The sequence below is a fragment of the Pelmatolapia mariae genome, linkage group LG20, assembly GCF_036321145.2.
Source record: "Pelmatolapia mariae isolate MD_Pm_ZW linkage group LG20, Pm_UMD_F_2, whole genome shotgun sequence".
Lineage (NCBI taxonomy): Eukaryota > Metazoa > Chordata > Actinopteri > Cichliformes > Cichlidae > Pelmatolapia > Pelmatolapia mariae.
Genome location: NC_086244.1, coordinates 4,646,940 through 4,659,251, shown reverse-complemented (window position 1 = coordinate 4,659,251; position 12,312 = coordinate 4,646,940). Strand labels below are relative to the sequence as shown.

General features: G+C 41.8%; 2 protein-coding genes across 3 annotated transcripts in view; both read left to right on the top strand.

Moving 5' to 3' along the window:
* Positions 1–4,781, top strand: part of otud5a (OTU deubiquitinase 5a) — a 39,360-nt gene extending 34,579 nt beyond the window's left edge. Inside the window, exon 9 of one of the 2 annotated variants that reach the window (XM_063464680.1) lies at positions 2,861–4,781. In XM_063464680.1, coding sequence (XP_063320750.1) covers positions 2,861–2,994 — 134 coding nt within the window. In that variant the 3' untranslated portion in view covers positions 2,995–4,781. The remainder of the gene's footprint in view (positions 1–2,860) is intronic. The other variant, XM_063464679.1, reaches the window with a different exon arrangement.
* A 2,749-nt stretch (positions 4,782–7,530) lies between these two features.
* pim2 (Pim-2 proto-oncogene, serine/threonine kinase) lies at positions 7,531–11,036 on the top strand. The gene is made up of 7 exons (XM_063463806.1): positions 7,531–7,809; positions 8,278–8,378; positions 8,493–8,543; positions 9,103–9,311; positions 9,411–9,580; positions 9,696–9,872; positions 10,002–11,036. Exons 1-7 carry the CDS (start codon positions 7,752–7,754, stop codon positions 10,172–10,174), a joined length of 939 nt encoding a protein of 312 aa, XP_063319876.1. The 5' UTR covers positions 7,531–7,751; the 3' UTR covers positions 10,175–11,036.
* Positions 11,037–12,312: the final 1,276 nt, after the last annotated feature.

The window sequence follows — 12,312 nt, the reverse complement described above, 5'->3', positions numbered from 1 at the left end:
TGAGAGTCATTGTCATCATTTGATCAGTTTCTCCTTGAGAGTGTAACCAAGAGCAAAGGAGAGAAAGTTAGGACTCACTGCACTGAAATAAAACTGCTGCATGTAAATTGGTGAAATTACGTGAACAAATTTTGGTGTCTTGTGTTCATTTGAGACTTCAGCTCCGATCAACAGCAGGTTTCACTGACCACATGTTTACTGCCGCATGCTAATCTTTAATTGGTCAGATAAAATTCCCAAGCGATTAATCATAAAAATAAAGTAAATCTTTGTTTTTGTCTAAAATCTCACTGCCCTCTGCTGTGCTTCTATGTCACCTCCTCCAGGTTTCCTGACACGTTCACAGCTTTAGGTGCTTCTTTTTCAGTGGTTCAGAACTTGTTTGTTTTTTAAAGCAAGTTTTGACACATCCAGGTGGAGCTAGATGGATAGCGGTGTGCATTATCGTTTGAAAGATATCTGTTTGTGTTTACGGCAATTGCCAGATTAATGCAACCGCAGCAAAAGAAGTCACAACTGCAGACGTTAAAGATATAAATAACAAAGTGCTCTGTAACAGCAGCACTCAAATCGCCGCAAAGTACAAGCAACACATGCCTGGATGGTCGTTCTGCAGGCGCGAGACGTCCCGATCGTAGTAGGTCGTATTCGCTTTTCCATCACCTCTCGGGACTCGCTGACTCTCGTTATTGTTGTTGGCTGTTGTTCCCGGCCTGCAAACTCAGGGAGATATTTAAAACCTCATTACGTTTGCTCTGATTATCAGAAAAGAAAAAGACAAAGTTGAAACCCTCTCTGCAGGAGTAGTTTGTTTCTACCAGCATCAAACTACTCAAAGTATAAGCATCATAATCATTTCCTGTAAATCTGTTTAACAACTAACAGGATTCAATCACTCTCCCTGAATTTTCACAATAGACTGCAATAAGTTCACCGTTCACAGCTGATAGACAGCCAGACCCCGGCTTGATTAACTGGGAACTATTCAGCTTTTGTCAGAGCTGATAACAAACTGTTTGTGCATCAAAAGCTTCCTGACACGTGATAATTAACTTAACACCAAAAGATGGATAGACAGAGACTGAGCCCCACTCCCCAAAAAATAAAGCAGAAACTCTGACTGGACGATCTTTGTCTCCATCTGACCAGAAGCTACAGACACACTGTGAGACTAACACAACTTTAAATGAGGGCAAATGACACTTTCACTGTGTTGAGCTCAGTCATTTAGGTAAATAGCATTAAGTTGTTTTTAGTGTCCATATGTAGTCTTCAAACTGATTTCCTCATAAAAACACTACAGGACTTCATATCTGAGGCCAGCGCTCAGTGCCCCAGCTTATCCTTTAAAGTAACCGATACCATTCAGGGAATCGTGCTTCATTATTTTAGGCATTTTTGTTAATGTCACTGTTTGTTGCTCTGCATCACCTCCTCCTTCCTGACACTTTCACACCAAACCTGAGGGGATTTTTCATTTCTTTTGTGGCTCAGCAGCCACAGGTCTGTCACTTTAGGCGTTAATTAATTCAGCTGTTTGTTAATTGAGCTTTAATTCAATTTTGACAAACTTTTGACAAACCCGAGCTTTTTTAACCGTGACCTCTTCTGCTTTTTAATTTTTTTATTTTTGAAAGAGCCTCTTGTCTTTTTTGACACGGTGCCGTGCTTTGTCCCTTTGGTTTTGAGACTTGAACAGACCCGAGCACCCGAAACCTATTCAGGTGTCGTTGTCAACGTCTCTGGCTTTTTATTAACACTGTTCACGCTCAGCGGGTGTTTAAGATATGATTTTTCAAACTTATGATGTAGAGCAGCAGTCCCCAACCTCTTTTGCGCCACGGACCAGCCATTAAAGTGTCACGGATAAATACAATAAAATAAAATGATACGACCAAGACAAAAATGGTGGTATTCTGTAAATATAATAATAAACGCGAATTCACTGTGTAAGTGTGTTTATTATTAGCAGCGTCCTCCTGAAATGCGCCAACAACATTGAGAGTAACATCCTCCTCTCTGCCCCTTAATGCTCTCTGGTTGCTATGGTAACGCCTAAAAATGTCTTTTAAATTAAGACACACAACTACAACACGGAAAAGACCCAGGGAAACAGAGTTAACGACAAAAACACTGAAACCATAAATTTCACACCCGAGCCACAACTCTCGCAGCCCGGTACCAAACAACGCATGGACTGGTACCGGTCTGTGGCCCGGGGTTTGGGGACCGCTGATGTAGAGGACAGCCCATGGGCTCACACTGCAGAGACGTTTGGTCAGTTTTCATCGCGTTCCTCCTGCCATGTCACCAAATGACATGATGAGCATTTCAACTGTTACTGAGAACATTTTGACCCCATACCAAGTCTAACATCGTGTATGGCTAAACATGAAAGCTTATTATAACACCTGGGAGAACAGCCACACTGTTAATTTTGCTGGAAATAATTTGGACTGTCTTTAACTCTCAACACTCCGTCTGTCTTTGTTTGCATTGGGACCTGAAGGAGCATCTGCACATGAAAAAGGCAAATGACGTCAGACTTAACGAGCAGATCATGTTGCAGATAATATCTGGGGTGTTCATATTAACTGTCACCGTCATAAATTAAACCTTGCGTGCTAAAAGAACCCCAAAGTGCTTCAGACTGCTCTGAGTACTGTCACAAACAAAAAAATACTGCCCCTCAGCTGGCTTCCTGAAGCTGGCAAATGAAAGAGTCTTTCTTTTTTTTTTTTTTAATGAAGTAAGGCTTGTTTCAGAGTGTGAGAGTTTGATCTGAACTGCAGAGGTGGACGTGAGCAGAGCAGGTCCGTGTATTAAAAGTTCTCATATGTTTTGTGTGTTTGTGTTTCAGGCCTGACAGACTGGGAGGACGACGAGATCCTGGCGTCCGTGCTGGCGGTCTCTCAGCAGGAGTACCTGGACAAAATCAAGCACCAGAGCGCCGCCATGCATCGAGAGAGAGAGCCGTCACCCGACAGCAGCTGATAACTGGCCCGATACGCACAAAACAAAACAAAACAAAAAAAAAACGCGCACACACAACAACAATGACCCTTCAACCCCAGCATCCCAACCCCCACCATTACTCTCCTGCCCCTCCCCCACCTCACCTCTGACCCACTGAAGGAGCTCCACCAGGGAAAAAATAAAACATCCAACAATGATGCACTTTTTTTTTTTTTTTTGGTTCCTCATCGGCTCATATCTCTCTGTTTCCAATCCGTCGACTCTCTTCCCTCCTTCCCATCTCACTTCCTCTTCCTTGCCTCTTTTTTTTTCTGTCTTTTCGTTTCCTGGTTACCACTGGGACGGAGCTCGGTCTTAACGCTGACTCGGCGTCAGCTGTAATTTGTACTTTTTGACATTTAAACATCGTTCTGGGCAGCTTTGAATTTTAATCCTCGTGTTTAGGGATGTACTGAAATATTGGCGGGACATCTGCATCGCCTGCTGCCGACCTTACTGACTGCCGTTTGACGGCGTTCAGCGATGATGGCGGCAAACGTTTGCGCATTTGTTTCACTTCAGTTTCGTCCGGGCTAAATGTATAAAAAGTAGTGATATGAAGAGCTGAAAGACTTTAAGTTTTGATTCAGTGAGTTTTTTGTTGTTTTTATACAATGAAGGTTCCTTTGCATAAATAAAATAAAATAATTAATAAAAACTTAAATAAACAAACATTGGTACAAGTATCAGCTGTAGGACAAATTGTACTTGTAAACATTGGCCCAGAATTTTGCAATCGGTACATTTCTACTTTTTGAAATCAGGCCGTTAGCTCTGCAGCTAACATCATCATTGGTTTGAATGAAGAACGCTAATCAGAAGTGGGGGGAAAAATGGCGGCCAGTTGGTTGTTTGTGCGTCAGGGTCCTGGAGGCTAACCCTATTACCTGAAGTCTTACACCACTAACAAGCTACATTTACAGTTAGCTTAATTAAAGAAGGTGTGTTTGTTAGCTTTTTTTTCCCTCCCCACTTATCGTAGCACACGTTATGCTAGTTAGAATTGTTTCTTTGGCCCTTTTGTTACTCATGCTGGTAGCCATTCTGCGTCAGGGACTGACTGCATTTTAAAACTTGATCATGCTAATCAGGATTGGAAATATTTAACAATGTTAAGGTTAAGTTAGCATGCTCGTCCGTGAGCAGGCTATCACTTGAAGTCTTACTCTGTTTTAAGGCTAGGTCATTAGCAGCGCTGCTAATAAACGGAGTCGCTGTTAGCTTAGCAATCAGTAGCAAAGTAGTAATTTCTCCTTCTGGCAGTTGTTTTGCGTGAAGATTGCTAGTCCCATAATCATTGTGTTTAGGCTAAGTTACCCAAAGTCTTTAGCGAGCAAGCTATCACACAAAAAAGTCTTATTATGTTTTAATGCTAGCTAAGCTTAGCTTGGCTGTAAAAAGCCAAACCAACCCTCCACCGCTACTGGCGGCCATTTTATGTCGACACATTTACTTTCTAAAACAGAAAAAGCGCCCCCAGCTTCACGGCCTGTAACATCCCCCCACACCCCATTCCTCTTTTTGTCTTTCTCCTCTTCCTCCTCTATCTTCATCATCATCATCGGACTTATTTAGCTGCATGTTTAATTGACCACGACCAATATCATCATAGAGAAAAGCGTCAAAAAAAACAAAAAAAGAACAGAGAAAAATAGAGAGAATTGTCATACTTATCCTCTTAATGATTGATTACTGTTGTTATTATTAATAATATAAGTTTGTTTTATTTTATTTTCTCGTTTGGGATGAAAAAACTTTTTTTCTTGGAATAAAAAGAGGAAAATGTTTCTGAAAAAATGTGGTTTCTTTTTTTTTTTTCCCTTCTCCTTTTCACTAAAGTGTAGCCAAAGGCTACGTTCACACTGCAGGCGAAAGCGCATCAAATCCGACTTTTTTGACCCTATGCGACCCATATCTGATCATGGTATGACAGTGTGAACGGCACAAATCCGATATTTTCAAATCGGATCTGGGTCACTTTCGTATGTGGTACTGAATCCGATACATATCTGATGTTTTAGAAAGCGACTGCTGTTTGAATGGTCATGTCACATTAAATCCGTCTTTTACGTCACCGACACAAGACAGACACCAATTATCAGCGCCGGAGAAGCGCCCGAGAAGACATCGCGAACGCTTCCTGGCCATCCAGTGAAACTGTTGGGAAGACAAAGTTTGAGAAACGCGAACATTTTATTTGTACTGTATAATCTGCAGATTCTGACAGAAATCTGCAACTCTCCTTTGAAGGACCGCTCCTCTCTAAAACAGCAATAAGGATAATTATTAGGCCATATGTAAATAACAAAATAACTTTATAACTTAAAGCAAAATTGGGAAACGTAAAGTCCGAAACAAGTCTTTATATTAAGGGCCATCAGTCACACAATGCTGTTTGGTCTGCGTCTAAACAGAGCGCGTTGTGTGTGACGTCTTCTTTTGCGCATGCGGGCCGGTTTGAGGGTTCACACTAGAGCGCGTTTGCTGTCACATTTTATTTGTAGTGTGAAGAAGCAGACAAAAAAATCAGATTTGATCAAAAAATCGGAATTGAGCATTAAGACCTGCAGTGTGAACGTAGCCAACGTGATGGAGGTCATTCTATTATACGTATAAAAACACCAGAACGAGAGACAGGGTAATATACCGAAAGAGTGGAAAGATATCACAAGTTTGAATCCAGATGAGAAGTTGTGGTTTAATGATTCTGCGATGGACCTAAATTTACTCTTTACCCTGTAAAGAAGACACTTGATGACGTTGCCTACAGTTTTGACACATGACTTGTATATCAACAAAGACATGGTTTGATGAAGAAGTTCTGGGTTTTTCCAATTGTAGCTGTAGTAAGTCGTATAGGTAGAGGTCACCCTCACTAACTTCTGACACAAACCCGGTCCTTTTGTTCTGGACTGAAATATGACAGGAAGCAGTCAGTTCAGAAAAGAGAAACAACGGTTAACCTTGTTTCACAAACACAAAGTTAAACCAACAAAAAGCCAACACTATATTAGTGTGATTAACTAATGCAGCTTTCTCTCTGACCTGTCTGTTCCTTTCTGATTTACAAATTAAACAATGAGTTCAAGTAAGAATATGAATATCAGTATTTTTATTACCAAATGACGTTTAAGAGCAGTTGCTTCTGTTTGCTTTTTAGCACCTCAGAAACATGAGAAAGTGGGGGTGGGGGAGAATTAACTCGAAATTTTAAGTTATAAATGGCAAAAAATAAAAATCAGTGGCGGAAGCAAGCTGCCATAGACTGGTGTTAGAGCCCGGCCATCATGTAACCACAGTGCTGAGTACTCATCCTCTGATGAAGGCCACAAAGTATTACTAGTGAAATTGAGGTTTGTGAACAAATTCATCAGATCACGACTTGGATGAAATCATTTTCTGCATTAGCAGTGGAGTAAAATCTGCTTTGTCCTTCTTACAGTCCTGAGTATGATCCATTTTCACCAGTTAGCCAGAGAATGAGACATGGTACTCAAAGAAAGGTCAGATCTGGAAGAACAGCAAAACTTTTTATTTGAGGCAAAGCTTTCAGTAGCTTTTATTAAATTTGACTGGTGGTTGTAAACATGCATGCTACTGCTTTAAAATTACTAGCTTATCAAAGCTGTTTACTCCCCCCCCCCCCCCGCCCTTTACAGGTAATTGAACCAATAAAAAAAGTTGTGATTTCTCTTTTAGTCCAAAGAAAACGGATTAAAACAATAAATAAGCTATATTTACAGCACTTAGACAAACACACAGCACTTAAATAATCCTATATCTAAGAGCATGAGCACTATCAGCAACAAAGGTATTTTAAGCTTTTAAAAGAGGCACGGGCAGCGTTTTTTATTTAAATGTGACAGTTTGTATGTTCCTGTAAACGCTAAGATTAATTTTTAAAAAGCCCTGCAGGATGGTTTAAAGTCTAAGAAAGGTTTTAGCTTCGTGCTGGGGGAAAGTTTAAAACTTTTTAAAAATCTGACGTCAGTTAAATGATGGGATTACTTGATTCTGTGGTAAGAAGCTCAGACTGAGCAGCTTCATTAGGTTCAGGGACAGTCTGCGGTCCTCTCGGGCGGATTCTTGGCACTCACTTGTCTTATTTTGACCTTCTCGTAATTATCGCTTTCACAGGAAAGCCGTTTAAAAATATCGCATTTATAATGAGGCGCGACCCCAGTCAGCAGGTAACAAAACTCGGTCACTTTGACAGAAGCTCAACAAAGCCGACTCTTTGAGGAACCGCTGGTTTCGGTGTGTGCGCGCGTGCGTGTCCCTGAGGGGAAACCGCCCCGCTCTTTCCCGTCAAGATATCAGCGCGCGCTTCCTCCGATAGTTCGTTGAAACAAATTCTACGAATTCTTCTCGCGGGATTTGAATATTCATGAAGGCGCGACTTGAATGTAGCCGGTTCAAAACATTGAGCACACGGCTCCGCTGATTGACACGGCTGATTGGACAGTGAGGGTATAGTGGGCGGGGCTGCGTTAGATTACTTTAAATAAGGAACAAAACACTGTAGTAGAGCAGCGAAGGCGGTCAACAGAGACGGAGCGCATTAACCAGGAGTAAATAACTTCTAAAGGACTTTTTCTTTGACTTTTCTGGGATTTTAAAAGCATAACGCTTTAATCGGTTAAAGACGGAAAATCATCATTAAAAATCTGAAGAGCTATTCCGCCTACAGGAGAATGGACTTCTATTAACTTCAACTAGACGGAACACTTTACAAAATGCTGGATAAGAGAGCCATGGAGTTCGACTTGGAGGAAGAAGTCCGAGGAAAGAACGGTGAGAACTACAAGAAAGGTTATACGTGTGATTAAACATGTCAAATAAGGACGTGTAAACTGGTTTAATTTGCCTCCAAAACGCAGTAGCTGCTTTTGCACGCTGCAGCCAGACTGCATGCAAAAAAACAGCGATTTTAACAGCCCGCTCAGGGGCTGTGAAACGTTTAAAAAACGCTGAAATTTAAAAAGGGAAACCGTTAAAGGTGGCGCTTTAAAAATATTAAATATTAAGTCCCGCTGGATTTGTTGGAGTGCATTGGTACGACATTATAATCGGTTATTTTAGTTTGAGAAACTGGAATATCAGACAGATATCAGAGTTGTAAAAATAAATGTGCGCAGTGACGTTTTTGTGTACAACGTTAGAAACCTTAAGGTATTTTGAGTTTCTGTTGTCTTGTTGGGGAATGTACGGTCTGTAAGTGTGAGCCATGCACTGATGTGACCCTTGTGTTTTGGCCCTCAGTGAAGGAGCCCTTCCTCAGTCAGTATCGCTGCGGTCCTCTGCTCGGCAGCGGAGGTTTCGGCTCCGTGTTTTCAGGCCAGAGGCTCTCCGATGGACTACAGGTAAATAATACCCGCCTGTGTTTGTTCATTTATAAGAGATGCGCTTTTTCTCCATTATTATTGCTCGAGAATTCGATTTTTATTTAATATTTTACTCCTTTTTTGTCCATCCAGGTTGCCATTAAGCAAATTGCCGTTGACAGAGTTCAAAAGTGGACCAGACTGGTGAGTGATAATTTTTTTTTTAAACTGTGTACCAAAACGCATGAGGTGTTTTGAGTGACGCCTGTAAACAAAGCTCAGATTGTTTAGCTCCGCCCTCTGCCGGTGGCTCAGGTGAACTGCAGCTGTGGGCGGTGGTGGGAAATGTGTAACGTCACGGTTTGGTAAATGACACCTCAGGATTTCCCCACTATCACCACCACCTCTTTAGTCATTTATTATTCATTGCGAATTCATTTGGGTTTCCCCACCAATGCAAAAAACACCTGAAGCCACCTGCAGGCGAGGATTCAGGGCACAAAAACACCAGGCTGGAGTTTCTGATTTTAAAACCCAAACGTGTGACTCAGAAAGTCCTGAAAACAGAGTCAGTTAATTTGCATATTAGTATCAGGCACTGTGATTCCCGCTATGACTCATATTTTTTAAAGGAGGCTGTTAACAATAACCACTTCATTTAAAAACTAGAAATTAAAAAAAACAACAACAAAAATTAGGACTAGATCTACTTTAACAGATTATTTCTATATAATTTATTAATCTTCCTCTTTCCTCCCCTCAGCCAGATGAGGTCAATCCCGTTCCGATGGAGATTGCTCTGCTGCAGCAGCTGTCAGAGGATGGGGGCCACCCTGGGGTCATCCGCATGCTAGACTGGTTCGAGGTGGAGGGGCGGGGCTTCCTGCTGGTGATGGAGAGGCCGCCGCACTGCCAGGATTTGTTTGACTTCATCACGGAGAGAGGAGCGCTGTCTGAAAGCCTCGCACTCAGGTTTGCGCCCCCATCCGCCACCTTTGAATGATGCTACTGCGTTCTGCTGCGGTCACTGACATTTTCGCTAACGTCCTGGTTCTTTGTTCTTCCCGATAGGATTTTCCATCAGGTGGTCGAAGCGCTTCGATTCATTCACTCCCGCGGCGTCGTGCACCTGGACATCAAAGACGAGAACATAGTGGTAGACACGAGAACGATGGATATCAAGATCATAGACTTCGGGTCGGGCGCGGTGCTTAAGGACACGCCGTACAGAGAGTTTCAAGGTACCCAGTCACTCTAAACCCATAGCTTCTTCTCACCCTCCCCCTACAAAATCCCTCTCAGTGCCTCCCAAGTTTCACGTTGTAACCCTCCTCTCCTCACTTCCTGCGTCCTCAGGAACTCGGGTCTACAGCCCCCCTGAGTGGATCGCATCGCAGTGCTATGAGGCCGTCCCCCTCACCATCTGGTCTCTGGGGGTTCTGCTCTTTGACATGGTCTGCGGCGACATTCCCTTTGAGCACGACATGGAGATTTACAGAGCCTGCCCCAGTTTCACCAGGCGGGTGTCAACAGGTGAGCATCAGGTTCTTCTCAACAGGAGTTTCCTCCTTCACAATGACTGTGGGGTTCAGGGTCACATGACCCCCTCCTGAATATGTGGTCCAGTTTTTCACATCCTTTCTCTTTTGTTTTTCCCACCAGGATGCCAGTCTCTGATTCGCTGGTGTCTCTCCTTCCAGCCGGAGGATCGTCCCACTCTGGAGGAGATTCTGTCGCACCCCTGGATGAAGGCAGGAAATGACAAAGAGGAAGAGGAGGAGGAGAGGGGAGGCCTGCATGAGGAGCACGGCTCCCTGCCCTGTCAATCCCTTTGAAGTGTCAGGACTCTGGACTGTTAAGGACTTTAGGATCGCCGATTGGGCGCGTTCCTGATCAGTTTCTTGTTTGTCACATTAAACCTGGCGGCACCTTCGTCTGGAAGTTATTTATCTCAGCTGGTTTGCCTATTTATTGATTATTTATTTTGGCTCGGGGTTTGTTCCAGCTGTTCCGGGACTGAAATTTAAAAGTTCGGACGGACAACAGGCTCCCCCTACAGGACGGAGGTCACATAAGTAATCACAACGGAGCTGCTGCTGTGATGGAAGTCGCTGATCTGCAGCTCTTCTGATAATCTTTCGGGTCGTTTGAATCGACTCCGAGGACGACAAACACTGACTTTATTTATTTTATTATTTTTATTTTATTTTATTTTTATGTGCCACAGAAGAAATTCGACACAAACACCTGCTGTTACTTTACACCGTGAAGCTGAGTTTTTTGAGGTGATACTGCTTCACTTTAATCTTAACACTGTTTTCAAAAGCTGAAACCTGCAAGCTGTGACTTTTTTCAATCACGCTTCAGGTCACTGAGTCACTCTGAGTTTCAACTTCGATTTATCAGTAAAATGAAAATTCTGTGTTTTTAATATGGAAAAAAGACTTTTTCATTTTCTGATGTGAAGGTGGTTTCATTGTGAAGGTGGGGATTTTTTTTTTTCCCCACGTCCTGTTTTTGTTGCGGATGTGCTGCCTCTGTACATACTTATGTATTCAGTTTTTCTATGGTGAAAAGAAAAAAAAAAAGTGACTCATCGGGGTCACTTGGTTCAGTTTATTTACATTAAATAGAAAGTTTGGATCAAAAGCAAAACAAAACCGATCCAACGTTTGAATAAAAGATTCATTCATTTCATCACGTTGTTCTGTTTTCTGTCCGACTGACAACTTTATCTTTATCTAACTTTCTACTTCCCAGACCAGGTTCCTAACAGACTTAAAAGATACATTCTTGGTTTAGAAGATGTTGTTTTGGTTTTTTTTGTTTTTATAATAATGGATTGCATTTATATAGCGCTTTTCGAGACCCTCAAAGCGCTTTACAATTCCACTATTCATTCACTCTCACATTCACACACTGGTGGAGCCACAGCTGCCCTGGGGCAGACTGACCGAAGCGAGGCTGCCATATCGCGCCATCGGCCCCTCTGGCCATGTGCTCAGAGCGAACCTGCTCTCACCTGTGAAGACAACGCAGTCCTAGAGCTGGACCTCCTAGCTCTTCTTATGTGGACTCCAAACAAGCTGCACGACGCTGGGCTGTGAGCACAGAGTCTGTGTCTGAGCAGTGCTTTTAATTTGCTTTTTCATGTAATAAGCTCCTGCCCCAAAACTAAGCAGTTAAATGTTGTCGTTTATATTAAACACTCCTATTAGCTCAGGAGGACTGTGAGGTTATGTCACCTTAGTCTTGTGTCTAAGAGCAGAGATCAGTGTCTGTGAGTGCTGTGGGAGGTGAAGTGGTTTTCCTCACCCTTCCAAAGAAGCCCCGAGGTGAAGCTTCAGAAGAAAGAATCAGAAGAAACTGGTTTGAAACTTGAAGCGCTTGATTGGTGACTTGTTAAAACTGGAAATGCTGCCTCGCTGCACAACATGCAATCAAGAAGAGTTACTGAAATACACATGAGGTGCTTTACTGCGTTACTTTAAGCATGTACTGTACAACAATCCAGCAGGAAAAACTACTTTTACAAAGAGAAACATGAAATATAAAACAATGAATATAGGTATACGTCACAAATATGACATAAAAATTATAACATAAGTATTTTTTTTAGTCACTTAGTAACTGTAGTGACAGAAACGTCAACAAACTCAAGTGCAACTGTAAGAACCTTTGAGATAAAGTTATTAATGATATAATTATTGAATACAAATTTAAATTAATAAGAGGAAAATTCAAAATTTGGGATTTACTGAATTAAAACTGTGAGAGGGAAATTTTTAAATGATCAAATCAAAAACGTCCAAAATAAAATGAAATGATTAACATTAAAGATAAAACTTTACATTTTAATGTAGAAAATCAAATCCATGTAAATAAAAACACTGCGTGATTACAATGAAATCAATTAAAATTGATTGATTGTAATAAAAAAAAATCTAATAATTATGAAAAGCAATCATGGATA

Excerpts from the sequence above, each read along its gene's own strand:
- pim2 (XM_063463806.1), top strand. The coding sequence starts at position 7,752 with ATGCTGGATAAGAGAGCCATGGAGTTCGACTTGGAGGAAGAAGTCCGA. Across the intron at positions 7,810-8,277 it reads AGAAGTCCGAGGAAAGAACG|TGAAGGAGCCCTTCCTCAGT; the intron begins GTGAGAACTACA and ends TTTGGCCCTCAG. Across the intron at positions 9,873-10,001 it reads CACCAGGCGGGTGTCAACAG|GATGCCAGTCTCTGATTCGC; the intron begins GTGAGCATCAGG and ends TTTTCCCACCAG.